Source organism: Prunus mume, linkage group LG6 (genome assembly GCF_029339155.1).
Source record: "Prunus mume cultivar Tortuosa linkage group LG6, ASM2933915v1, whole genome shotgun sequence".
Taxonomy (NCBI): domain Eukaryota; kingdom Viridiplantae; phylum Streptophyta; class Magnoliopsida; order Rosales; family Rosaceae; genus Prunus; species Prunus mume.
This window is the reverse complement of record NC_142703.1, coordinates 8,423,645-8,449,250: the sequence shown is the minus strand read 5'-3', so window position 1 is coordinate 8,449,250 and position 25,606 is coordinate 8,423,645. Positions and strand designations below refer to the sequence as shown.

The 25,606-nt window shown below is 37.9% G+C and overlaps 5 protein-coding genes across 5 annotated transcripts; 4 read left to right on the top strand and 1 right to left on the bottom strand.

The window, feature by feature from the left end:
- The first annotated feature begins 1,776 nt into the window (after positions 1-1,776).
- On the top strand, positions 1,777-4,245 carry LOC103334116 (uncharacterized). Its single transcript, XM_008237054.3, has 5 exons — positions 1,777-2,072; positions 2,187-2,234; positions 3,399-3,579; positions 3,693-3,782; positions 3,867-4,245. The coding sequence occupies exons 1-5, from the start codon at positions 1,815-1,817 to the stop codon at positions 4,016-4,018; spliced, it is 729 nt and encodes a 242-aa protein (XP_008235276.2). The 5' UTR covers positions 1,777-1,814; the 3' UTR covers positions 4,019-4,245.
- Positions 4,246-5,965: 1,720 nt separating this feature from the next.
- SCY2 (SecY protein transport family protein) lies at positions 5,966-11,039 on the top strand. Its single transcript, XM_008237053.2, has 14 exons — positions 5,966-6,107; positions 6,329-6,853; positions 6,937-7,025; positions 7,166-7,245; positions 7,374-7,463; positions 7,542-7,633; positions 8,201-8,284; positions 8,458-8,599; positions 8,888-9,004; positions 9,193-9,322; positions 9,969-10,092; positions 10,200-10,306; positions 10,392-10,513; positions 10,600-11,039. The coding sequence occupies exons 1-13, from the start codon at positions 6,044-6,046 to the stop codon at positions 10,479-10,481; spliced, it is 1,734 nt and encodes a 577-aa protein (XP_008235275.2). The 5' UTR covers positions 5,966-6,043; the 3' UTR covers positions 10,482-10,513; positions 10,600-11,039.
- A 6-nt stretch (positions 11,040-11,045) lies between these two features.
- On the top strand, positions 11,046-12,585 carry LOC103334114 (non-structural protein). The gene is made up of 5 exons (XM_008237051.3): positions 11,046-11,327; positions 11,410-11,467; positions 11,555-12,028; positions 12,136-12,260; positions 12,359-12,585. Exons 1-5 carry the CDS (start codon positions 11,230-11,232, stop codon positions 12,417-12,419), a joined length of 816 nt encoding a protein of 271 aa, XP_008235273.2. The 5' UTR covers positions 11,046-11,229; the 3' UTR covers positions 12,420-12,585.
- A 576-nt stretch (positions 12,586-13,161) lies between these two features.
- Positions 13,162-18,257, top strand: UVH6 (RAD3-like DNA-binding helicase protein). The gene is made up of 12 exons (XM_008237050.3): positions 13,162-13,813; positions 13,938-14,218; positions 14,473-14,555; positions 14,659-15,062; positions 15,459-15,652; positions 15,858-16,038; positions 16,163-16,287; positions 16,602-16,691; positions 16,843-16,921; positions 17,030-17,106; positions 17,223-17,331; positions 17,759-18,257. Exons 1-12 carry the CDS (start codon positions 13,280-13,282, stop codon positions 17,879-17,881), a joined length of 2,280 nt encoding a protein of 759 aa, XP_008235272.2. The 5' UTR covers positions 13,162-13,279; the 3' UTR covers positions 17,882-18,257.
- A 345-nt stretch (positions 18,258-18,602) lies between these two features.
- TT8 (basic helix-loop-helix (bHLH) DNA-binding superfamily protein) lies at positions 18,603-24,800 on the bottom strand. Its single transcript, XM_008237049.3, has 8 exons — positions 24,128-24,800; positions 23,746-24,003; positions 21,912-22,008; positions 21,669-21,683; positions 21,516-21,572; positions 20,851-21,409; positions 19,019-19,959; positions 18,603-18,915 (listed from the first exon to the last, which is right to left on the bottom strand). The coding sequence occupies exons 1-8, from the start codon at positions 24,232-24,234 to the stop codon at positions 18,829-18,831; spliced, it is 2,121 nt and encodes a 706-aa protein (XP_008235271.2). The 5' UTR covers positions 24,235-24,800; the 3' UTR covers positions 18,603-18,828.
- Positions 24,801-25,606: the final 806 nt, after the last annotated feature.

The window sequence follows — 25,606 nt, the reverse complement described above, 5'->3', positions numbered from 1 at the left end:
TGGGGCTGGCTGACCCACTTTAATTTTGTCGGATTCTTTTAAAACTGAGCTTTCAACCAAAGCTATACTAACAGTCCCTCCATCTTCCATTGATTGCAAAGTTCACAAAAAATAAAACAGATAAAATGAAGTATTTATCAATAGATACAATGTAATTATAAAATTATTTACAAACTGTGTTAAGATTATATACAAGCAATTGAACTATAAATACTTACTTAAAATGTGTAAACTTGAAATTTCACATTGTAAATATAACCTAAAAGTAAAATAAAGATGACAGACTTACTGCCCAGTCAACTGACCTAATTCGCATCTGCTAAATCAAATTATACTTTAATTTAATGTGTCTTCAAAATGACAAATACCCAAGAGCTTTGGTTCCCAATAATTATCATACAAAAATAAGATAATATATACAACCTAACTTTCATATATTTGCTTGTGTACAAGTGGAACCCACTTTCCTAAACCATACTCTGAACAGATGGACTGATGGTAGCGTTGGTAAGGTAGTTAAGAAGAAGAGGCACAGTATACATACGTATGAAAAGTGGTAGACTTAATTCGAGTGTGGTTTATTTTGTATGTTAAAAATTCTGACCAAAATTTAAGGGGAAAAAAAACCTTAAGAAAAAAAAACAGGTTATGGTGGAAGGAGCCAACATCAGAACGTTACGTGAAGAATAACTGCAACGACCAAATAGGAAGAGGGGTTTACCGAACCCAACCCAACCCAACCCACGTCCACGTCCACGTCCCACTTAGACCTATACACACCAAATTACGTAAATGCCCATCTTTTTATCAGAAAACTACATGAACCCAATTATGATATATTTGGCTACGGGTCAGACCCATTTTCCTTGTATAATGACCTTTACCCCTCCTGCATTTCTAATTATGGATACTTGATTTTAGAGTTTTTAAATTTTAATTTTTAATTTTAATTTTTTTTTTAATACAAGCGATAGTTTAATTTACTGGGAAACTCAAATTTGGATGCAAAGGAATGCGCTCTATGTCATAGATTTTTATTAAGAAACACAAGATTTGTTGGATGGTTGACTATGTAGACATTGACTTATTTAAAACGATATATGAAAATAAGTTTAAATTAATTCAATCTACGTGAGGATGAACTCGAATTTAGGTGCAAAAAAAGGGGTAAACTTTTACTCATAAATCCAAAATTTGTTGACATTGACTTCCTTAGACCAATGTAGGAAAGTAACTTTTGATAGATAAGGTTTGATATTAGTGAGTAAAAGTCAAAATAATTTAGAATTTGGATATAAATAAAACAGTCAACCACAGAGTTTAATTTGAAGTTAAATACCAATTTATACGCAAGTGACAAACATGGAAGATAGTTGGAGTTTGAACAGTTATAAAAGATAATTGGAGTATTTAATTTTCAAATTTCCAATCATGCATGGATTATAGGGTTAATCATCATAAATCAAACAAATTGTATTTGACCGGTGAAGGTCAAAGTGGTCATTAAGGAAAATCCAACCCGCAGAGAACCCGGCAAACCGCATCTTGGTTTTGTGCGTAATTCTAGTCGTAAACTAGGGTCAATTAATAAATTTTAATTTGTTAAGAACTGCTCTGGCATAGTCTCGCAGTTGAGGATTTAGCAAAGACGCGACCCCAAACGACGACGTCTCGTGAAATATCTAAAAAGAAAACATATTTACACGCGCTTTTAGAGAGAGAGATAGAGAGAGAGAGAGAGAGAGTTAACTTAGTTTTCTCACACATGAGACCTTGGCTATGAATTATAGGATTTTCTCTCTCTTAATTTGGTTATGTTCCTGAGAGAGAGAGAGAGAGAGAGAGAGAGTGAGTATTTAGTTGCGTTGCAGGTTAGAAGTTGGAGCTCACAATCACAATTCGCAACCCCCTCTCTCTCTCTCTCAAGTGAAATAAAATCCTCTCTCTCTAATCTCTATCTGTGTCTCTCTGTATATTTTTCCATGGCTGCTAAGGAAGGAGAGGTTGGTTTTGAAGAAGGAATGTTGTGGCTGCCGCAACAAGTTCTAGACGAAGCAATATGTGACACAAAGGTTGATACATACACATATAAATATTCTAAATTCTTCCATCTTTATATTTTTGTTTTGCTTCACTCCAAAAATTATTGAGTTTGTATTATTTGTGTTTGATTTCTTAATTTGAAGACATACTCGAGGCTTCAAGTGCAGCACCACCAGCATCATCATCATTTGGTACGTGCTTTCTCTCTCTTTTGTTTTTGTGGTTTTTTTTGTTCTGCAACAATGTCTGTGAAAATGGTGGAGACGAAGATGGAAATTTTGACGCTGGGATATTTTGGAGATTCTGGTTTTTACTACCGCGACACTTTTGACATGGTTTTGGGGAATAGTAGATAGGATCAATAGATAGATTTTTATTATTTAGTTTTTGTCAAAGGACCAATTACAAACCTACTCTTTTTAATTTATCAGAATTACAAACCTACTCATGATACTACATACTTACTCAACAGCCAAGATTAGGTTATACATAATTGGTCTAGATCTACCTAATTATTTCAGGAGACTAATATATAGGTATTGGTCATTTTCGTTGTTGAAAAATAAATTAACAAAAAGACTTGATCAAAACATCTCTATAGAGACTAGAGTAAGTACACCTTTAATTTGGTTAATTCACTCATAAACAATAAAATATGGCTTCCTTCATTTGTAAGCTATATATATATATATATATATATGCACATTAATTCTCCTATGTTGACGTTTGTGAGAATCCCTTTTTTTTTCTACTACCTCTATTTGTTTGTTTCTCTGTTTACAATGACATTCGCACGATAATAATGTGCGGACATCCATATGAGAGAATAATAATTGATATACAGAAATTCTCATATACGTACGTCCATACGTTATTACATATGTAGATGTCATTGTAATCAGGGAAGAAAAGCAGGAAGGCATATTGGAAAAACATCCGAATGCTCGCATAGGAGAAAATCTCTATATATATGTGTGTGTGTGTGTGTTTTTTTTTTCTTCTACATTTTGGTAATGGAAATCCTATTGAATAAATGATTGATGAATTTAGTTATAAACCCGTCCCAATACATTTAATTGCCATTCTGATATTTTTGCAACTAATTCACTTCAAAGCATACTTGGTTCTTAAGAAAAATAAAAATATACATAGTTGGAGGAGTGTTTTGGGGAAGTAATTAATTTAGAGGTGTGATGTGGGGGGGAGCTACCATGTTTTCTTCGCAAATTCCCAAACCTGCCTTAGGGATTAAGTAATGTCGACTTTAAAATAAACACACCGAAATAAAAATTTAAAACAAATTAAGTTATCTTAGTGTTTCTTTGACTAAAATGTGTAATTGTCACCAATTGCAGAATTCAAAACCTAGCTCAATTAGACCTCATCATCATAGACCAAAAGCCAATGTCAACTGGTCATCTGGAGGGCCTGGAATGCAAGCTATTTTCCTGGATTCTTCTAGCCAAAGATCATGTGGCACTGGCGTTTTTCTTCCTCAAATAGCAGGCTCCAACTCCCACAAAACTAAAAAACCAGGTTCGCAAGTTTGCTTCGATTAAAATACTATATATATATATATATATATATATATGTGCGCGCGCGCTTTCAATTTTCTATTGAAGTACTTACATATTAATTTTTGCATGCAGCTTGTGCTCCTGTTCTTCTGCCCTCCCGTGTGGTTCAAGCTCTCAACCTCAATGTTCATTCCCTAGGCCTCCAAATTTCACCGCGACAAGGTTAATTTTATGCTCTCACTTAATTTGAACTATGTATATTTTTAATAAATGAATTTATTGCTAAGAGATTAGGATTTCTTTCAGATGCTAAGGATCATAAACGAAAGGGCGACGATTGTATTTCGGCTCATAATAAAAGTGGAAATAAAGATGTTTCATCGACTCAATGCTACATTATTTCTCAAAATTCAAGTTCTTCCCCGGAGTTATTTCTTCCCAAGGAATGGACATACTAGGGGGAATGTGTGGAACAGTTATACATGTACACAAGAGAAACTCGTCATAAAAGGCTAATCTCTCCTAGCCATATGATTGATGTGCTTTAAATAATCTTGATCGTGTTATATAGCTTTAAATAATATCAGCTCGATGTTCCGTTTTATACAAGTGCTTTGATATATATATTTTAATGGTTTATATGTATAATGTGTACACTTTAAATTGATATTGCAACTCTACAAGGTCCGATTGCAGGAGTAGATAACTAGTATGGTTGTAGGAAATCCAACAATAAACGGCTAAACTATTTATAACCCCCAAAAAAAAAACAAACAAAAAAAACTCCGAGTATAGCCGCCCGGCTATACTATTTGTGAAAAAGAAAAGAGAAGAGGACCCCAGTGGTTAGGAGCCCACGTGTCCAAATACGTATAGCCGCGCGGCTATCCTTTTAAAAAACTTTTAAAAACCGAGTATAGCCGCACGGCCATATTGTTTATGAAAAAAAAAAAGAGAGGACCCCATGTGTCAAAATAGGATCCCAGTACATATCGACTATACTATTTTTTTTATAAAAAAATTTAATGGAAAAACAAATTCGCGTATAGCCGGTCGGCTATACTATTTGTACCCAAAAAAGTACAGCCGTGCGGCTATAATATTTGTGTTTAAAAGGGAGAGGACTGCAGGCGGCCACATGTCCGTATAGCCGCCCGGCTATACTATTTTTGCAAAAATAAAAAACCTGAGTATGGCCGATCGGCGATACTAATTGGACTCATCTTGCGATTAGGCGCCAACGTGTCGAAAGAAGTATAGCCGTACGGCTATACGGTTTTTAAAATAAAATAAAAATCGAGTATGGCCGAACGGCTATACTAGTTATATATATATATAAGGGAATAGAGGACCGTATTGATTAGGCGCCCACATGTCAAAATAAGTATCACCGCGGCTATACTATTTAATAAAAAAAAGAAAAGAAAAAAGGACCTCCTAGTTGCATTAGTTTATACTTTATAGATATTAATTTGCTATTTCAACTCTACAAACTAGTAAAACTTAGTTGCATAATAAATTGTTTAGTAATCATTAACAATTTTAGTAAGTTACAACTGAAAAGGTGGATCACTTTATAATTTTCTAATATAATATATTAGTTTTTTAAATATATATTATTCTTATTCAATAATTTGTGAAAATATGTGTATAATACGTAAATTAAATGCCCTTTTAACTTCCCACTAAATTACTCCATTTCCCTTTAAATTTTCATTAAATTATCAAAGAATTTTAAATAAAAATGGTTTGATATGATGTTATCCGGAACACACCAAACACAATATAAAAATAGTATGATATGATGTTACTGACTATTTATCCAGAACAACACCAAACGCTTTATCATATTATGAATAAACAATCAGTACTCTCCGACAGAAATTAATCGATACAGTCTGACGTACCAAACAAGCCCCATTTGTATAAATACACATACTCTCATATAGGACACTAACTTGAATATTAAAGGTCATGCCTTAACTAACTCATGATTTAATGGTATTTCTCCTTCGAATATTGAAAAAAGTACTAAATTTGAATGCCCACTTATTCTATATTTCGTTGAATCTATAAACAAACACATAAACTTGTAGTAATATTTACACCAGTCCGGCTTTGTACACAATGTTATGTTTAGAGTGTAGAATCATCATTTAGAGCTTAAACTTCAAGTTTCGAGGTTGAAATTAGTTAATCGATGTGATTTTAGGTTTTGAGCAGCACCAAAGCTCTATGATTATTCTACATGTCTAAATAGAAATCTCTGTGCAACATTATTCTCAACCCTTTAAAACATTTGCCCAACTACAGCTGACCACGTCAGCATTGACCCGCGCCGACTTACTATAGTCCAATAAGGAAGCGCTTCATATTGACGCAACATGAGCAATTAAGCACAAGATCGCCACCCTTAAAGATGAGCCTTTTCTAGCTTAAAGAACCGAACAGTCCCGCTGCTCTCTACTGTTCACAGTCCCGCCATGGAAGCCACTATTCTCAGCTCGCGACGCTTCCATCACCAACTCTTCCCCTCAAAATTTCGAGGTCAGTTTTTCGTTTGGTTTCTGGGAAAACGCACAAAAATAACTGAAATGATGAAAACTCCGGAATATTATTAGGTTTCGTGTTTTGGTAACTCAATCTAGTAACTTCTTCTAGCTATGTATCGAAAGGATTTTCTTGTTCATTTTTGATTGGGTGATTGTTCTAGCTTCAGATGAAGTTTCTGCGTCTTCTGATAGGGCTTCATGTTCAATTACTTGCAGGTGCAATTTCAGGTTGCGATATTCAAATTTGTTGTTTGCCCCTTGCTAGAACCAGCCATGTTTCCCTTAAGACAAACCCTATACAATCTTGCACAAGAAATTTCGTGTTGCCAAACAGGCCTTTCCCGTCCAAAGCAAACAAGAGAGTCTCTGCAAAGTTCTCAAACCAGTTCCTAAATGATTATACAAACGTCGAGGCTACGCCTCCAGAGTCTCTAAATCTTGAAGTTACTCCACTAAGTACCGAAGATGGCACAGAAATCTCCAAACAAAACGACATTGACAAAGAAAATGCCGAGCAAGCAAGGCCTCTAACATTTAGAAATCGGTTTCTGGATTTTGTGCGCTTAAGTTCAGTCCTTAACAGTGCTGCTGAGTCATTCTTCAAGAGTGAGATTCGGCGGAGGTTATTTGTGACGGCAGTACTAATAGTGATAAGTCGTGTCGGTTATTTCATTCCTCTGCCTGGATTTGATAGAAGGTTGATCCCTCAAGATTACCTGAGCTTCGTATCGGGATCTGTTGGTGAGTAATTGACCATTGTTCCTCCATGTATATGGTCATTTGTGTAAAATTATCGGATAGTGATTCGTGTTGTTTTCGGGCAGATGAACTTGGCGATTTCACAGCAGAGCTTAAAATGTCCTTCTTCCAGCTTGGAATCAGTCCTCAAATTATAGCATCGATTATTATGCAGGTTTATTGCTTTTCTTCATCTATTTCATGTGTATTTATGTTAACTAAAATGATATTTGTCTAAGTATTTTAATCTTGAGAGAAAATTTGATATGTATTAAAATATGATGATATATTGAGAATCTCAAATTCGATGTATAGGTACTTTGTCATCTTGTTCCCTCCCTAGTAAAGCTGCGGAAAGAAGGCTTAGATGGTCACGAGAAGATTAAGAGTTATATGTGTGTCTAGTTATTCATCTCAAGCAGTGAGCCAAGTTCTTGTTGCACAATTTGATTGTGACTTTTACTTTAGATCATTTTTTCCTTTCAAGATTGTGAACCTTATGAGCGTTTTATGTTTATTCAAGATGGTGGATGTCTCTTGGCTTTGCAATTGTGGAGGCCATCATACTGGCTTGTTACTCACTTCCATATTCAATCTATGCGGCTAGCTACAGGTAATGCAGCAATTATATCATACTTTTCAACAATAACTTTGATTTCAAATGTATCTATGTAACTTTAAGATTTTGCAGGGTCAAGCATGTGATGGTGACAAGTATGTTACTGGTCTGTGGTGCGATGACAATGACTTGGATTTGTGATACCATCTCAGAATCTGGATTTGGTACTTTATACTTGATATTTTGGTTACTTGATTGGAATTAATATCATCTTGATAATATTCCCCAAGTCTCATTTTGTTTTTCCAGTGAAAGAAGTTTACTTTTCATAACCACAAGTCACTCTGTCAAGCTCGGTTACTGTTTAGCATGCCTGATTTAACTAATGTTTTTACATAATTGAAATTTATGAATGCATTATCATTTCACGTATCCCATGCCTTGTAGCAGAAGAAAGGTCCACAACTAGGAGCTTTGACTCAATAAGTTTACTGACCATAATGTTTTTCCTGTGGACTAATATAATAAGATGATGTTCTTTATCATAATTATTTATACCTGTTGATGAGGTTTGGCTACCATGCGCATCATTCTCTCCATAGTAAGTATTATATGAGTCCTTGTGGAATACTTACTACTTTGTCATGGTGATGTTAGTACATATGTGAGGTTTTTATATCATAGTATCAATTCTGATCTGGTTATTCCTCTTTAGAAGAAAATTATTTGTTCATTCTTTAATCTTATTGCAGATATTCTCTATCTTCTCTGACTGGTCATTCATATTTCAGGTCAAGGTTCATCTCTAATCATATGTGTGCAAATATTGACTGGCTACACAGAGACACTATACAAAATGTTGTCTCAGCTCTCAGGTATGTGATGTAATTAATTCCATTAATATACCCCATATTAGGGCAAAATTAATATCCTATCAGATGTTAGGTTTTATTTTGTAACTTTGTGTGTCATATCATTAGTACTCTGTTCAATACCATTTAACTTCAAGTTTGTTGTAAGTTTACTGGTTTCATGCTTTTTATTGCAGGAGGTTCTGTTAGTTGGGGTCCGTACTTGCTTGCAGTATTGGGCGTTTTCACTGTAGTCACTATGTGGGCAGTTGTGGTAACTGAAGGTTGCAGGAAGATAAAGCTGCAGTACTATGGTTTTAAGCTTGCTTCTTCTGCAAGGTAATACATTCGTTACCATTCTGATGGCTGATGATCGTTTGTAGTGAAAGAAACTGCACAATGCATGCATTTTCTGTATTCATGTGGTGTTATTGATTATGAAGATGGTTGTTCTTTATACTAATGTTAGATGTATAGCAGATATTGCTTATAAACTGATCTTTGTATCAACTAACAGCCTAGTAGAAACAATTCACACCATCTTCTATAATTTGAGCTTTGAAAATATATATATTTGGATAATTATGTTGGCTGACATTATTTTTTGGTCTGATGTGTTTTGGACAGAGATGACTCGCCAATTACTGAAGTGGAGCCATATATCCCTTTTACCATTAACCCATCAGGAATGCAGCCTGTTCTCACCACCACTTATCTCTTGTCATTTCCGAGTATTCTTGCAAGGTCACAATTTCTTAACTTGCAGCATTATTTTAAGATGAAAACTCATTGTCCGTGTCTTTAATGAAATCAAAAGAGTGCTCATTTCTCTGCTGACCCAAAAAAATTTCCTTAAGTATTCGAACTACACCTATTATTTTCCATTTTAAAGTTTGCCATTACAACTTTCTGATATTGTGGTTTGTTGGCAGTCTTCTTGGTTCGCCTTTCTGGGAGCATGTTAAGGAGATATTGAACCCTGACAATTCCATTGGTGCAGGGCCTTGGGTGTACTACTCAATATATGCGTTTTTTGTCTTCTTATTCAATATATTTGACATTGTAAGTTTCTTCTTAACCTTGTATGTAATTGTTCTAGAATCACATTGCTTTCCGTTCATCAAGCTCCAGGATACAATATATTAAAGAATATTTTAAAACTGAGCTAGTAAATTATATAGTTTTAGAGCGTTTAATTATTATCATGACATTTCTCTCCTTCTGTACCTTAAATTTCTATTGTCACAACGTTTCTCTACTTACAGCATTCAGTTTCTGATGCTTATATGTCTGAATATGAAGCTATAGTGTCTGGCAATAGATAGAGTTGTCTATTATGGCTAATAAATTTTGCCGCCTTGGTTCAAAACTCGATATTAAATATGAGATTTGTACATTTATATGTTAATAGAAAGTTTTTAGTAAGTTATACTAGAATCCCCAGCATGTAAATGCTAATTTAGATTTGAACTTTCAAGATATAACTGCACACCAGTCAGTCACCTCCTATGGGGACAAATAATGCGGCTGCAGTTGACAAATGCAATGAGTACCGAAGCTTGTGAAATGTTTTTGAATGTATATTAAGATTATGTCATGTTACTGTATTGTTTTATTTTTGGTCAAAAGAGTTACCGTATTGTTTGATGTTGAGGTAGAGATAATCTGTTTCATTGTTTGCTGTTTTAAATCAATAATGCCTGTCCAGGCCAACTTGCCCAAGGAAATTGCTGATTACTTAAATAAGATGGGTGCTAGGATACCAAACATAAAACCTGGGAAGGCTACAATTGAGTACCTTACAAAGATTCAGGCATCAACACGTTTTTGGGGTATGATTCTCCCTTGATTTGGTCTACCTGTCATTTTAACGTAATTCCATTGGCCCTCATTGACTTTGTTTGCTTTCTTTTTGCTGTCCTGTGGTGGAACTTTGCAGGTGGGCTGTTGTTAAGTATCTTGGCAACAACGTCAAGCATACTGGATCATTATTTACGCAATATCAATGCAGGATTTGCAATTGGGTTGACGTCAGTCCTAATCATAGTAAGTAACATAGGAAGTATGATTTCCTGAAATGCTTTATATTTTATGCAACTCTTGCAAGTAGTTCTGACCATTAATTGTGCAGGTGGGTTCTATAATCGAACTTAGAAGATCATATCAAGCATATAATGTAATGCCAAGTTTAAGTAAAGCCTTAAGCCGGTATGGTGTATAACTTGCAAACCGGATGTGCCTTCTAGTCTTGAGGTGATGCTCTATCACTTATAAAACTGATAAATAAATTATGCATAGATGGTGACGCTAACGAGAATTTTCTCTCTTCGTTTTGGCAGCGCTGGAATTCCTGGACTGATGAAACACCTCAGCAGAAACCGGAAAGGGTTATGGCATCACGATATGGTTTGAGGGGTCCTGGATGCTTAGAGTAACAGCTAATGATACTACTTCATTTGGCAAATACGTAGCGAAGGCTCGCCACTTGCATGGTTTCTGTATCAAACGGAAAAGCATCGACGACAGGGTTTCATGCATTGTAGAGCACACTGCTTTCGTATCGAGGATAGGATACACAGATTCCATTTAGATGCTACTTAATTGTAACACAAAACATGTGTAACAAACTCCAATATACTCTTTGGGTATTAAGACATTGTAGGTTTTTTTTTTGTTTTTTTTGTTTTTTTAGCCACTGGGTGTTTGCCTTTACATCAATTCACAACAATATTTTGACTTAGGCCAAAAATAAAAACAACTAATGTTTTGTTTTCGTTAAGGAAAATATTTTGTTCCTTAAATTTTCCAAAGTTACCACGTACACGGTACTGGAATTGAATTTTCCACGACCCGGCCCGCTTCCTCTTATTCTGGGCCAGTTGGGCCGAACTACAAAACCCGGTTTCGTTCGAAATTTTGAATTTCAGATAGTTCGAGCCTTGAGGTGTGTGGGAGGACGGAGATCAGCGATGGAGATCGCGGCGGACTCTCTGGACGGCTCTGTGATCTTCCACGCCATTAACGAAATCTCAGGTTTCGTGCTTTACATGCACCAGCAAATCCCTTCGTAAGTTTTCCCCAACTTTCTGAGTTCCCAAACAAATCAATTTCTTCGCACTCATGCAAAATATTTGATCCAATTTTTACAGATTGTTGCAGGATATTACTCTGGAATTCGATTCGCTCTGTTCTGAGTACAAGGATTCGGTATGAGATTCCGAGACTGCAATTTCATCAACTCTTTCTTCTTCGGCTCTGAATTCTTTGCCCTAATTTAGAATCTGTGAGTTTCAGGAAATGGCTCTTCACCAGAACGAGGTGAAGCCAACGCTTCGGAGAAAGCACGCCGGCCAAATGAGGGAAGCCAAGCGCGGGATTCGAAGATTCCAGAAGCTGATGCGTCAAGTTTCTGATCTCCAAACTGCGCTGAAGCTGATGATCAGTGAGGTTCCTCAGTTCCAAGAAGCCATTTTGGTGATCGGAGCGAGTCCGCTACGGCCTCATCATGTCTATGAGTTGAGCTTTTCAAGCGCAAGCGCTGTTCCTAGTAGCAGTGGTGAACATGAACATGAAAAGGAACTTGATTTCGGCAAAAGCAGAGCGGCGGAAGTGCTTTGTAGAAAAGCGATTCGGGGGCTGATCTCAAAGGGTGCTGGGTGTGCTTCTTATTTAGGGCGTTCCAAGTTGTTTCTGTTGGTGAAAGCTCCCCCTTGTCTCAATCTGCCTCTGCATTTTCTTCCCAAACGTGATTTCAGATACAGCAACAAGGTACATGTTCTTACCCAAAATAGCAGGCAATGTAGTTTCATTATTTCATATTAAATCATCAACTACCATACAACTCGCTTATGCATATTTATTTAAACAAATTGCAGATTGTGCCTTTAAGACTAAAGATTAAGAGAAAAACCCAAGATCATAACCTGGATGCTCTTCCTGTTTCTTCTGAAACTGGCAGTTCTGATGGGTTGGTTGAGTCTGCTCCGAATGATTTTATATGGTATGTTGCTTTCCAATTGCATACATTTCAATGTGTTCGTATTTGTTCTGTTGCTTGGCTTATGCACAGGTCATATCTGGTTTGTTTGATGGTTGCAGGTTCCAATGTCGGCATGTAATCAAGGGCCTGGCATCTAACACACCGACTGAAGCAGAATGAATAGACCTACATTGTGCATACAATAATTCCTCATGTCTTATGGAGATTATATCATAGTTTGACTGTTGTAACATTCACCTCTATTCAGGGCTTGCGTTTAGGTTTCATGGATTTCGAAGATTACGGATTTTCATTTAGCTATATAGTTCGATTATGTTTGCATCAATGGGGAAACGGGGATTTGAACTTGGAAGATGTTTCAAAATTAAGAAGAGGAGTATCACTATACCAAAACAAAGTGCTAGTTGGAAAGAAAAATATTTCATGTTCTTAGAGAAGGAACTGCTTTTTTCATTCACTGATCCGATCCAATCCAACCGAAGGGGTGTTGTGCTCACTTATTATCAGTCTCTCTTTCAAACATGTGAGAGTGACAATGAAAACTTGAAAGATGGTCACTTGATAACACAAATCAGGCAGTAAAAGTCAATTATATCCTTGCTAAGATTGTCATATAAGGAGATAATTTTTATATCTTATAAGTTATTTAAACGAAAATATTGGAAAAGATACAGAACACTCACAAATATACTTATTAAATATAAATTATACATGTAGAAAGAATCTAAACATTAAATTAAAATCGTTACAAAAACCAACATTTTTTCATGTATTTTTTGTTGGACCTTCTCTAAAGCAAGGAGCTAAACCCAAAACTTGGCCCAAATTGTCATCTTGTCCATTTCTGCTCCGAAAATGCCTAAGCTATAAATATGGATTGAAGCCCAATCCGACTCGCTCACGTCTTCGTGATATGGAAGAAGAGTGAGGTCTCGCCGTTTTAATTGTGAAACCGCCAATCTCTGGTCTCAGAGAGAGACACAGAAGATACACAGCAAAACCCAAAACCTCAAAAAACCATGAAGTTTCAAGTAGAAGACGTCACAGTCTACTTCCCATACGACCACATATACCCAGAGCAATATGCATACATGCTCGAGCTCAAGCGAGCCCTGGACGCCAAGGGCCACTGCCTCCTGGAGATGCCCACAGGCACGGGCAAGACCATCGCCCTCCTCTCCCTCATCACAAGTTACACTCTCTCCAAGCCCCAAAACCCAGTCAAGCTCATCTACTGCACTCGCACTGTTCACGAGATGGAGAAGACTCTCGCTGAGCTCAAGGTCCTCCACAATTACCAAGTTAAGCATCTGGGTCCCCAAGCACAGATCTTGGCTGTGGGGCTTTCGTCTCGGAAGAACCTCTGTGTCAACCCAACTGTCTTGGCAGCCGAAAATCGAGACTCTGTCGACGCAGCCTGCCGGAAATTGACTGCCAGCTGGGTGAGAGCCTTGGCCTCTGAGAACCCAAATGTGCCTACTTGTGAGTTTTTGGAGCAGTATGAGAAAGCTGGGTCTGGAGCAGTTTTGCCTCCCGGGGTTTATACCTTGCAGGTACTAGTCACTTCTTCTCATTGATCACTCAATTGTGGGATCTGAAATTTTTTATCTTTCTTTTTGTTTTCGTTTTGGAATCAAGTAATTGCAATTGGGTTGCTTTATTTTATGTCAAAAAAAGGATTTGAGGGCGTATGGGAAGCAGAGAGGGTGGTGCCCCTACTTCTTGGCAAGGCATATGGTGCAGTTCTCCAATGTGGTGGTTTACAGTTATCAGTATATGCTTGATCCTAAAGTGGCTGGGATTATTTCCAAGGAAATGCAGAAGGAGTCTGTTGTGGTGTTTGATGAGGCCCACAATATTGATAATGTGTGTATTGAAGCGCTTAGTGTTAGTGTGAGGAGGCAGACACTTGAAGGGGCCAGAAGGAATCTCAGTAAGATGCAGCATGAAATTGAAAGGTAGGTGCTTTGCTATTCAGCAATGGTTGGTTATGGATTCGAGCTGTAATTAAGGCTCAAAGTCTTACTTTTTTCTAAAGGCAGAAGCTTCGTAAATTATGCATTGGGTCACTTATCTGCCTCTTTATATTCTATCATGATTTTTTTAAAGTGATGGCTAGATTATGCCTAGATACGTTTGTTTTCAGCTTCTTTCAATTCTTGCCTTCACGTTTGATACAGATTTTCATTTGTTTGCTTGACATGGTAGGTAGGTTCAAGGCCACTGATGCGGATAGATTGCGTAAAGAATACAACCGACTTGTTGAGGGTTTGGCACAAGGAGGAAACCTACCTCGTATGCTGATTGCTCATTCCCATGATTTTTCTTTCATTGAAACTTAAAATTTTTGTTTGATGATTTCTTGAGTTCTCATAACTTTTTCTTTCTATATGTGCAGTCACAGATACTTGGCTTCAAAATCCCGCTCTACCTGATGATATTCTGAAGGAGGCTGTGCCTGGAAATATTCGCAAAGCGGACCATTTTGTGCATGTGTTACGAAGATTGGTCCAGTATTTGGAAGGGCGTCTTGAGACCGAGAATGTTGAGAAGGAAGGCCCAGTTGGTTTTGTTGCCTCTATTAGTACACATGCTGGAATTGACCAGAAAACTCTGAAGTTCTGTTATGATCGCCTACACTCACTCATGATGACGTTGGAAATTACTGACACAGATGAGTTCTTACACATCCAAACAATCTGTGACTTTGCGACCCTTGTGGGGACATACACTCGCGGTTTCTCTATTATAATTGAACCATTTGATGAGAGAATGCCGCATATTCCTGATCCTGTTTTGCAGGTTGGTTTTTAGTGGTTTTTTATCTTCGAATTTCATTTTCTATAAAATTGAACCATTTCTAAAAATTGTATTCTGGTCTGCCTCCACACTTACATATCTTATCTGGATACTTTGTTTAAAAACCATTTCTTAACAATTCTTGTAAACTGTGTCCATTCTCATGATACTAATGATTTGATGGTTATGGTCCTAGTTTTCCTTTTGACTTTTACAGTATCAGAATTTTTATTGGTAATTTTAAAAAAAGTAGAATAAAATTTTCCTCCAATGGGTTACCTTGCATATGTACTATAGGAGTTCGTCTGCCATTATTTGATCTACTTATACTGCTTCGTTTGGTGGATTGAATGAAGATTTTTCAGTTCTGATCTAGTCTTTTCATATGTGGTATTCCAGCTTAGCTGTCATGATGCTTCTCTTGCCATAAAACCTGTATTTGATCGATTTCAATCAGTTGTGATTACATCTGGAACCTTGAGCCCAATTGATCTCTACCCCCGTCTTCTCAATTTCCATCCTGTCGTCAGTCGAAGTTTTACAATGTCATTAACAAGAGACTGCATCTGCCCAATGGTTCTTACACGTGGAAGGTATGACATCGACAAAATATTTTTCTTCTTATATTTCTTCTCCCGATTTATTTTATTGGGAAAGTTGTAAACTTTACAAATCACAACTTTTCTTATCAGATCATAACATCTCTATTATATTTAGCATCATAATAGTTTTATAAGACATTGATCCCATTAGTTATCTAAATGTCACTCTGAATCAGTATCCTATGGTATATTTCAGTGATCAGCTTCCGGTAAGTACCAAATTTGATATGAGAAGTGATCTTGGCGTAGTAAGGAACTACGGGAGGCTGCTGCTGGAGATGGTTTCTGTTGTCCCAGATGGGGTTGTATGTTTCTTTGTCAGTTACTCTTATATGGATGGAATAGTCAATAGCTGGAATGAAAATGGAATTTTAAAGGTGACTGCACTATCAATGCCTATTACTTTTGCTGGGTTTCTATGATTTTTTCTGTTGTCCTGTTTTCCAAGTTTGCCACGAAGTTAGTTTTGCGGATAGGTTCTTAGTGCTCCCGTTGTCACAGGAAATAATGCAGCACAAGCTTGTTTTCATTGAGACCCAAGATGTCGTAGAAACTACTTTGGCTCTTGACAATTACCGGAAGGCTTGTGATTGTGGGAGAGGTGCTGTCTTTTTGTCTGTTGCCAGGTACTGTATCAGTCCTTAAAAACGTTCAAAGTTTCTTATTTCTTATTGTTGATCTCCTAATGGAAATTGCAATTAAACTAAAAAGGATGGAGGGTGGGCTTTCAAGACAGAAATGCACTACTCCGTCTGGAAAGGGCTTTTCCCTCGTGGGGAAAGAGAAGAACCTATCTTTTGCTATTCATTTATACTGTCATCTAAAAATCCATTCATAATTCCATGCCACATGTAATTCAGAACCTATCATTTCAATATTACAATTGATGTTCCACATAGTTCTCTATAAAGAAGCTAACATTATATCTTTACTTTCGCAGGGGAAAAGTAGCTGAAGGGATAGACTTTGATCGACATTATGGACGATTGGTGATCATGTTTGGTATTCCGTTTCAGTACACATTAAGCAAGTGAGTGCAAATGATATCTCTTTTGTTTTATGTAGTGAAAAAGAGATTGTGAAACTAATTTTCTGTGGTATGACATATGAGCTATCTTTGTTAACCGAGTTCATAAAGCTATGTTGTCTGTGGTTTGACACTTGAGAGTATTGTTTTGCAGGATTTTGCTGGCGCGGCTGGAATACTTGCGGGATACCTTTCAAATAAAGGAAGGAGATTTTTTGACTTTTGATGCCTTGGTATCATTGCATTGCCTTTTGTATCATCTAAGAATTATTTGCTTGGCGTTTAGTTTATATGTTTCTGATCGTTTTGAGTTCTCTCTAATGGGGAACTTACTGGTGCAGAGACAAGCTGCTCAATGTGTTGGCCGAGTCATCCGGTCAAAAGCAGACTATGGCATGATGATATTTGCTGACAAAAGGTTCATACTCATTTGTTCTTTTTTTATTAATTGAGTTCCAAATTCTTAGATTCTCTAGTGGAGCTTCTAGTTAATCTTTATCTGCTTGAATTTTGGGTGCTTAATTTCAATTTCAGATATAGCCGTCATGACAAGAGATCCAAATTGCCTGGGTGGATACTGTCACATTTACGTGAAGCACACCTAAATTTGAGCACAGACATGGCTCTGCATATAGCACGAGAGGTTTGTCCTTGGTACCGATAACGCACGTTCCTATCTAGATATGGTTATTGGTTAGCCTGAAATATACTTATCAATCAAACCCATATGTGGTATGCTAACAATAGAGCTTTGTTTTCTCTGGTTTGCCTTATAAGTCATGCATTATCTGTTTTATCATTATCTTTGTCCTCCTTTGAGAACTGTGCTAGATAGCTTTGGGACCCAATAGAAGAAGTTTAAAAGGATCGAGAATGGAACATTGAAACACATCTTCATTGGGGTGATGAAGTTCTTTTCTCCTTTTTTAACTGAAACCCTAATCATCTAGTGTTGATGAAGATGATCAAATCTAAATTTCTTCTTGTCGTAGCTTTTTCTGTTTAGTAGAATTTCGTGGGAATCATATTTTTATATTCTAGTATGTCAATCTTCTTTATCCTGAATGCAGTTCCTTAGGAAGATGGCTCAACCATATGATAAGGCCGGTAGCGTAAGTGGTAGGAAAACCCTTTTATCCCAAGAAGACTTAGAAAAGATGGGCGAAAGCATCGCTGATGAAATGTTGCGTTAAGGATTCTCTGAATGAAAGTGAAATTCAGTGTGGTTAGTGGGCCGTCCTGTTGCTTGTTCATGATCTACAGCCCTACACACAGAGGAGTTTGGCCAGGTCGGGGGATTTTGTTGTCAGTGGTCTGAGAAGTAAACTGTCAGAGCAAGACATAGTGTTACGGTCAAAATAATTGAAGTTTAATTTTCCGGGTGATGGAACTGAAATGGCATTAACGGCTGCTGCGTAGTTGACTTCATGATATTCTGTACAAATTCATAGTCGTGTACATTTTTTGCCTGGTTGTAATTTATAGCTCTGGCTTGGCTACTTGCGCTCAGTTTTGACTAAGAATATGTTTTACGATGAGTTTATGAAAAGTTCTATCTAATTATCTTCATTTCTTTATAGCCAGCTGATTGGTTCCCCATGGAATTTGAAGTTCTTTTCCATGATTTTGATTTTAGACCATACAAATTGTCAACAGATTCATCCTTCTGAATAAAGGATTGTGACATTAGTTTATGGCGTGTTAAATAACTTAGTCTTGATCATGATCAAAATACTGAATTACATTGTTATATATTCTGCTGGTACCCTATAGTCAAGTTCATAATATTTATGACGGTCCATTTCAAATGAATATGTGCTTACAAAATTCATAGGATAATCATAATTTGATGATCAATGTGATTGGAAAGGGCTTTGATCAAACTTGACAAATACTGTGGTCCGCAGCAAAACATCAAAACTAAACTGGTTTTGGAGTTCTTGTTTAAGATTATCTTGAATGTCACAGAAATATTACATTTGTTAGATTACAGAGGGGAATAAATAATAAACACCCATTAGAAGGGAAAAAAAAAAAAAAGTGTTGTAAATATTGTACAGTACTGATGCTGCTAGAGCTACTTGCAAATAATTTGATTTTCCCCTCAAAATTCTTTAATTACGTACGCACTAAAAAGATACTAGGAATCAGATTGGGGAATTATTTGATTTATTACCCTCTTCACTTCCGTAATGCTTATTTTCTTGCCATTTACGTTCTCCTTCACCTGAAAAATTAAATTCATTATGTAAAAAAACCAAAAAAACTGAATGAAAATAGATTCAATGTTACTATTAATATTGCATGATCGAGAGTATAAATATATGTACCTTGGCCCTCAGCTCAGCTACGAAGAACCCATTATTCAATGAGGACTGGACAACTGTGGTCTCAATTCTTAGCTCTCTTAGAGTTTGCATGATATCAAGCAACAGCCCTTCTCTATACGGGCATTGGAGCTCCAACAACCCGTCACTCTCAATTATCGACACCTCTAGAGAGGTACCCGTCACCATAGGTGTCGGTGATGGTTGTGGTGGTGGTGGCGGTGGTGGTGGTGGAGGTGGTGACTCCTCCATCGTTTTAGGCTTGGCAACGGCCGCACCACCACTTCCCTCCACAATCCTTAACTTCCTTTTATCCGACCCGGGTGGACCAACCCGAGTCCGCTCCACTACCGTGAGCCCGCTCCGCAACTCTTTCATACTATTTGACCTGTGTATTTCCCCGGATGATCTTGACCGTTGATCATCCTCCATCTGCACGTTACGTGCCTCAAGATCCTGAATCTTCTTACGCAATTGCTTCACGTACTCGATCGTGTCCCCTAGTATCGAGGCCTTGTCCATTTTTGTCACAAAGGGCACAAGCGACCTTAGTATAATGAACCTCTCATTAAGCTTCTCGCGACGACGCCGTTCCGCCATGACATGATTGGCGCTGAGCTCATCTTGTGGGGTCCCTTTCCTCAACCGAGTGGAGGCATCGCCCTCGTGAGATTTTGGCGAGTTCTCGTCGCGGTATTTTGTGTGAAGGAACGGAACGCTGAACAAGATGTATTTGAGGAGCCATTGGGACGTGCCCTCAATTGGCACCAGCATGTGGTGTTCGACGCGAGTCGTCCACTTGGCGAATGCTGATTGGGTTGAGTAGGCGACGTGATCAGTGGACGAGGAATCCGTCCACCTAGTCACCTGCCTTTGAAGTATGGTGGAGACTGTTTCAGAATAGTGAGTGTCATCATGTGTCAATTCCTCCAATGCCATGGGTCCTGCACCACCAAATAAGGTTATCGTAATTTGTCAAGATGATACTAATGACGAGGATTATATTACGATTAGGATAGGTTAGGTTCAAAGCTTGAAGCACTTACTTCAACAATATAGCATTGAAGTTCTACAACAAGGCGTTGAAATTTTGGTAGCATAGCATCCAAAGATGAAATGAAAAACAAAACCAACTTGCCCAGATTTCTCACGTGCCTGCGAAAATCACGCTGCTCTTGTACTTTTAAATCCGGTTTTGTCTTTTTCCAAACCAAATTGTACAATCCCAAGAATCTCATTGGTGTTTGGGTTTGCGTGTACACGGAAAGCATTGGCGCGTTGAACACGGGAGGTTTTGACTTTTTCGCACGGGCAAAGTGGGACCCAAACATTAGGTGTTGACCTTTCCTAAGTCTTTTAGGAGAAACACTCTCATATAACGGGGATATCACTTTTGGATATTCCCGCCCAATGACACAACAATAAGTAGGATACTTTTTCTGTATGACATTGTGTTACTGTCTAGGCATAGCAAAACAGTGCTATTTCTGTTACATGTAAGTTTTTTCAGTCTTTTAGACTCGAGGAGCAGCGGGAAAATAATTTTTTAAAAATAAGGGTGTGTTGCACCAAGACAAAAATATAAGCAAAAAATATTCTGCCTAGTTTATTTGAAGAAAAGAATAATGTAGATAAGATATGTCAACTAAAAAGAGTTTGACGGTGCATAAATAAAAAGGCCATTCGCCATGTACGAAACCATATTGTGTAATGTCAAGAGGGTATTAGAAAGGGAAAAATGATATCTCTGTTATAGTTTTTAATTTTTACGTTTCATATTTTAGAAAGGGGGAAAAAAATGAAAAAGGAGTATCGAGTTGTTTTGTATTGCGTACCTTGGGGTGGCGGTTGGAGCCCGCTGCTGAGTGGCTCTTGTACGGACGGCCACCGGCGAGCGGACTCGGCTCGATACGAGTCAGCTTGGCGCTGCTGATCGGCTGGGTTAACCCTAGACTGGCTCACTGCTAGTAAGTGGAAATCCGAGTCTAAATTGTTGGACGCGTCGTCCGGAGAGCCGAGCCGGATGTCCTCGGACATCTCTAGCTGCATGAGCTCGCTAGGCTCTGCTGCGGGGGCCGAAACGGCTGGAGGGTTTGGACCGGGAGCAACGGGCTGACCGTTGCGGCCCGTTTCGGCTTCTGAGTCTGACTCTGCCTCCTCGTCCTCCTCTTGATCCTCCTCTTCCTCGTCCTCTTCTTCGTCTTCTTGGGCAGCGTCGAGAGGCGGGTCGGTGCACATTGCTGGGAGGTGCGGAGAGTGGAAATGTGGGTGGTCGGATGACGTGGCAGGGTTGGAGGTTGAGTGCTCGGAGAGGGCGGGTTTTGGGGGAGGAGGGTGGTTGTGGTCAACGAAGAAGGTTTTGACATGTTGGACCAAGGCATTATCTTCCGGAACCTACATACGTACAATAATACGTTGTGTAACAATAATTAAGCACCATTTTATTTAATTAAATAGCATATTAATTAACCATATTTGAGGAAATAATTAAAAGTGTTACCCTCTCTGTGGTGCCTAGTTCGACGACGCCGTCTAGTAGAGGAATGCAAACAACCGTCTGCATTATTTTCAAGTGTATGGATATTTGTTAGCTAAGAGAAATAATTATAATAAGAATTAGAATCGAATTAATGGGTTGGCTAGAGATATATACCTGTATACGAGCACTCTGGAGATGCATCAAAATAAAGTAGAAGTTAGTTACCAAACTCGAAAATAAAGGAAAAAAATTAAAATAATAGGGAATGCCATTAACCCTAGCTAGGGTTTGATTTGAGGCCGGCTAGTTCAACTTAAATTTCAGGTACTGTTTGTAATAATTTGAGTTTTTGTATTAAAGGTGCATTGAGAGAGAGAGAGAGAGAGAGAGAGAGAGAGAGAGAGAGAGAGAGAGTACCTTGGCTAAGATAGCTCTGGAAAAGGTTTTGCTATCGACTTCGTTTGCACCGGTGAGCCATACATGCTGCCTCCTCGCATATGCTTTTCCTGGCAACCTACGTACGCACACATCTCACTTCTGAATTAACTAAATAATTAGATAATTATACATATCTAATCATGTAATATGTATACATATATGAAGTAAAAAGTTTTCAGAGATATTGTGGGTTGCTCGTTGCTAGTAGCTTTGTTTCGGAATATATATGTAATCCAACGACAAAGATACACGCAAATTATGACCAAAAAGAAGAAATGTACACATATTTTATATATTTTTATGGATGCTATATGGTAAAAATACAAACATGTCCACGCAATTAAGCTCAGTATATTGCATGTGGTGTGAGCCGAAAGGCATGCCCTCTAGGTAGCTTGCAGTAATTATTTATACCTCGAAATAATTTCATCTCTTTGAAAAAGCGCGTAAGGAGGTGCATAAGAGTACGGGCCAGATAAATTATTAACCTACCCTCACTCTGAGAGAGAGAGAGAGAGAGAGAGAGAGAGAGAGAGAGGAAATGATAGAAAACAGCTCCTCTTTAGCTGCCTGGCATTGATGAACACATTTGCTTGTCTCTTATGCATAACAAGTAGCTTCGATTTCATGGAAGCAGGTGAAGAATTTAGTGAGCGCCACATGTTTCAACGTCATATTCACTTTTATATAGTTAATATTGCTTCATCTATACATATAATTGCAAGTCTGTTTGACAAAAAGTCCCAGAATATATTCCCCCAACAGTCTCTAAATTAAGTAGTTTCCAATCTTAAAGTTGCTCAGTGCTCGAAGAATAACACCATCAGTGCTTTAATTAATCACACAATTAACTAACAAAACAAGCAAACAATAACAACATCAAGAAATTAAAGTCTGATTAATTAGCAAAATGAACACAAAGAGACAAAAAAACAATGAAACAAAACTAAGGTGCAGACTGACGACAGACTCTGGAGGGTCTTGTTATTGTCAGTGGCTCGGCTCAAATGTATTGGAAGTGATGCTGCTTCCAGCGAGGTGCAAAGATGCATTCTTAACAACTCACCACAGGCTTACACGTGTCACTAGTTATTTTCCATCTTTGGGAAAATACAGTTCCCGACATTTAGGCAAACCACATTTACCACTCGAACCACCGCCCCCTCCTTCTCTCACTGGAAATTAGACATGAGAGATGCAGAGGTCCCCTTTGTTCTAAATACAGAAAGCGATTTAAGAGTATTTGTCGATATCATAAATGTAAGGTTGAAATGTTAGATGGGAGTTGCTACACATAGACCTATAGGCTACAGATGCCAAATACTGAATGTTTCAACTAAAATACATACAGTACTGGAAACTGAGCCCCTTTTTGATGATCGAATCGAAGTTTTTAGATATATGTATGTGTTCTTATAAATAGTACCGATGATCAATATGTATGTATGTATGTATGTATAGTATCCGAATATATATCATTGTACATATTATAGGGGAAAAGTGTTAAATTATGTATATATAAACAATACTAATTATATGTATAGATGCATGTGTGTTAATAGCATTGATGGGGTTTTTTTTTGTCATCATATCTTGTAAATTAAGGAAACATTTTAACTGAATTTTACTTGTTATGTCTGCGAAATAAATCAGTACTGTAAAACAAACCATAAATATGTTTTCTTTCTAGTATTAGTTGCTGAGTTTGCACTGAACTTACACCACAAAAAGCAATTTTTGACATTGAATTAATAAAATTGAAGAGGAGGCAATGAAGAACATGGAAATCTGTGGAAGCTAAGAATATTCTTACCCCACCCCAGGGGGGAAAGAGAAGGAGACACACATCAAGTAGAACCATTCGGATTCGGTTAAGTCCTCAGGGGATAAGGAGGCGCAAGGGCGGCGTGCCGGGGGCTGGTTAGTTTCTCCGGCAGACAATGAGTCGTACAGCTCTCTAAGCTGCTGGCTCCGCTGAAGAGAGGCCTCTTCTGCACTGACTTCCATGGGTTGTACCGTCTTCCTCGTCTTGATGGCTCCATTGTAGTACCCATCTGACCATACTAAGATCCTGATACATCATCATCATCATCATCGACATCATGAATTATAATTAAGTAATGTTGTTGAAGAATGAATAGAAATGAAATGAAATTGTAGGTAAGGATAAGGGAGGGGGAGGTAGGTAGAAGTACCCTTGTTGTGGACAGATTTGCCAGAAGAGACTATAAGTCCATTGGACAGATTGGACTGACGCCTGTAACATGCTGCGGAGCCTGCTGCTACTTGGCGGTGCAGCCATCGGCCACCAGATGTTCTCTTCCCTACGTAGCTTATTGCTCTTAATTTGCTTAATTAGAAGAGAGCTAGCCAGATACAGACAGTTAGAGAGAAAGGGAGACTTCAACAGAATTAGCTAACTACCCTTTTTCCTAACTCTTACCCTTTCAATGAAAGAATGTCAAAATGGTGAGTTAAAAAATAAGTAAGAGGGAAAGAAAGCACAAGATTGTTTTGTTTGGGGGTTTGAGAGGTAAGTGAAAAGGCAGGAGGCAGAAAGGAGGAGGAGGATATGGGAGGCTAGCTAATGATCAAACACTTTGGTGTTTGATATCCCCCAAGTGACAGATGAGTGAGTACATACAGAAAGGGGGAAGAGAAAGTTAGAGGGACTTTAAGGTGGAGGAGAGATAGATAGAATATGAAAGCAGACTTGCAGGTGAGAGAGAAAGAGAGTTGTTAAGAAGATGGAAAAGGTAGATGATGATTTTGAGGAAGATACGTTAGTTGCCCAAGAAATGCCACCTTTCTAGCTATCTTTCTTTCTATACTAATTGGCTCTGGCTTTTGTATCAGTTGTAAGATGATGATGATGATGATGATGTTGATTATGTTAAAAAATTGTAAAGAAATGAAGGGTCGTTGGCTTTGGTTGATGGGGAGGGGGTAGAAGTGAATTCTAGAGAGAGAGAGAGAGAGAGAGCATGAGATTTTGGAGAAGATGGGTGGTTTTGACCGGTCGGTCTACCAGACAGTTCATACAGACTGAGTCATATGCAGTGCCTGCTTTGCTCTGCTGATTTTGTTAGTTGTGCGCGCGTGGATTGGCTTGGCTTGCCTTCATATATGATTGCAACATTGAGTGTCACTAAATGCATATTGTCAAGATAGAGAGAGAGAGAGAGAGAGAGAGAGAGAAAGAGAGAGAGAAGGGATTAGGTGGCCAAAGACTGGGCGTTGGAGCTGTATGTACACACAAAAAAGGTAATTTAGAATGGGGCGTGGAAGCTACCAATACTTCCACATCCACTTGTCAAATGGTCACGTGGTAAAATGTCAATTCAAGGTCAGCACTCATTTTCCTTTTCATTCTCTATCTTTCCCATTTAATGAGGACATATCACACGGTCCAATTGAGAACTCCAACTAATTAATCTGGTGAAATTGAAGACATTAGTCCCGAGGGTTTTACCCAAGTATAAGTTGTTTTTTTTCTTCTTCTTTTTCCTGCAGGATTTAAATTTTCACAACATTATAGTAGTGTGTGTGAGAGAAATTTTTCATATTTTTAGTCTAGACTATCGCTTTTATTAAAAAAACAAAGTCTTGTTTTTTCTTTTTATATAACCTTCAAATATGTGTTTGTGATTGGTCAACTTTTAAAACCAAATTGT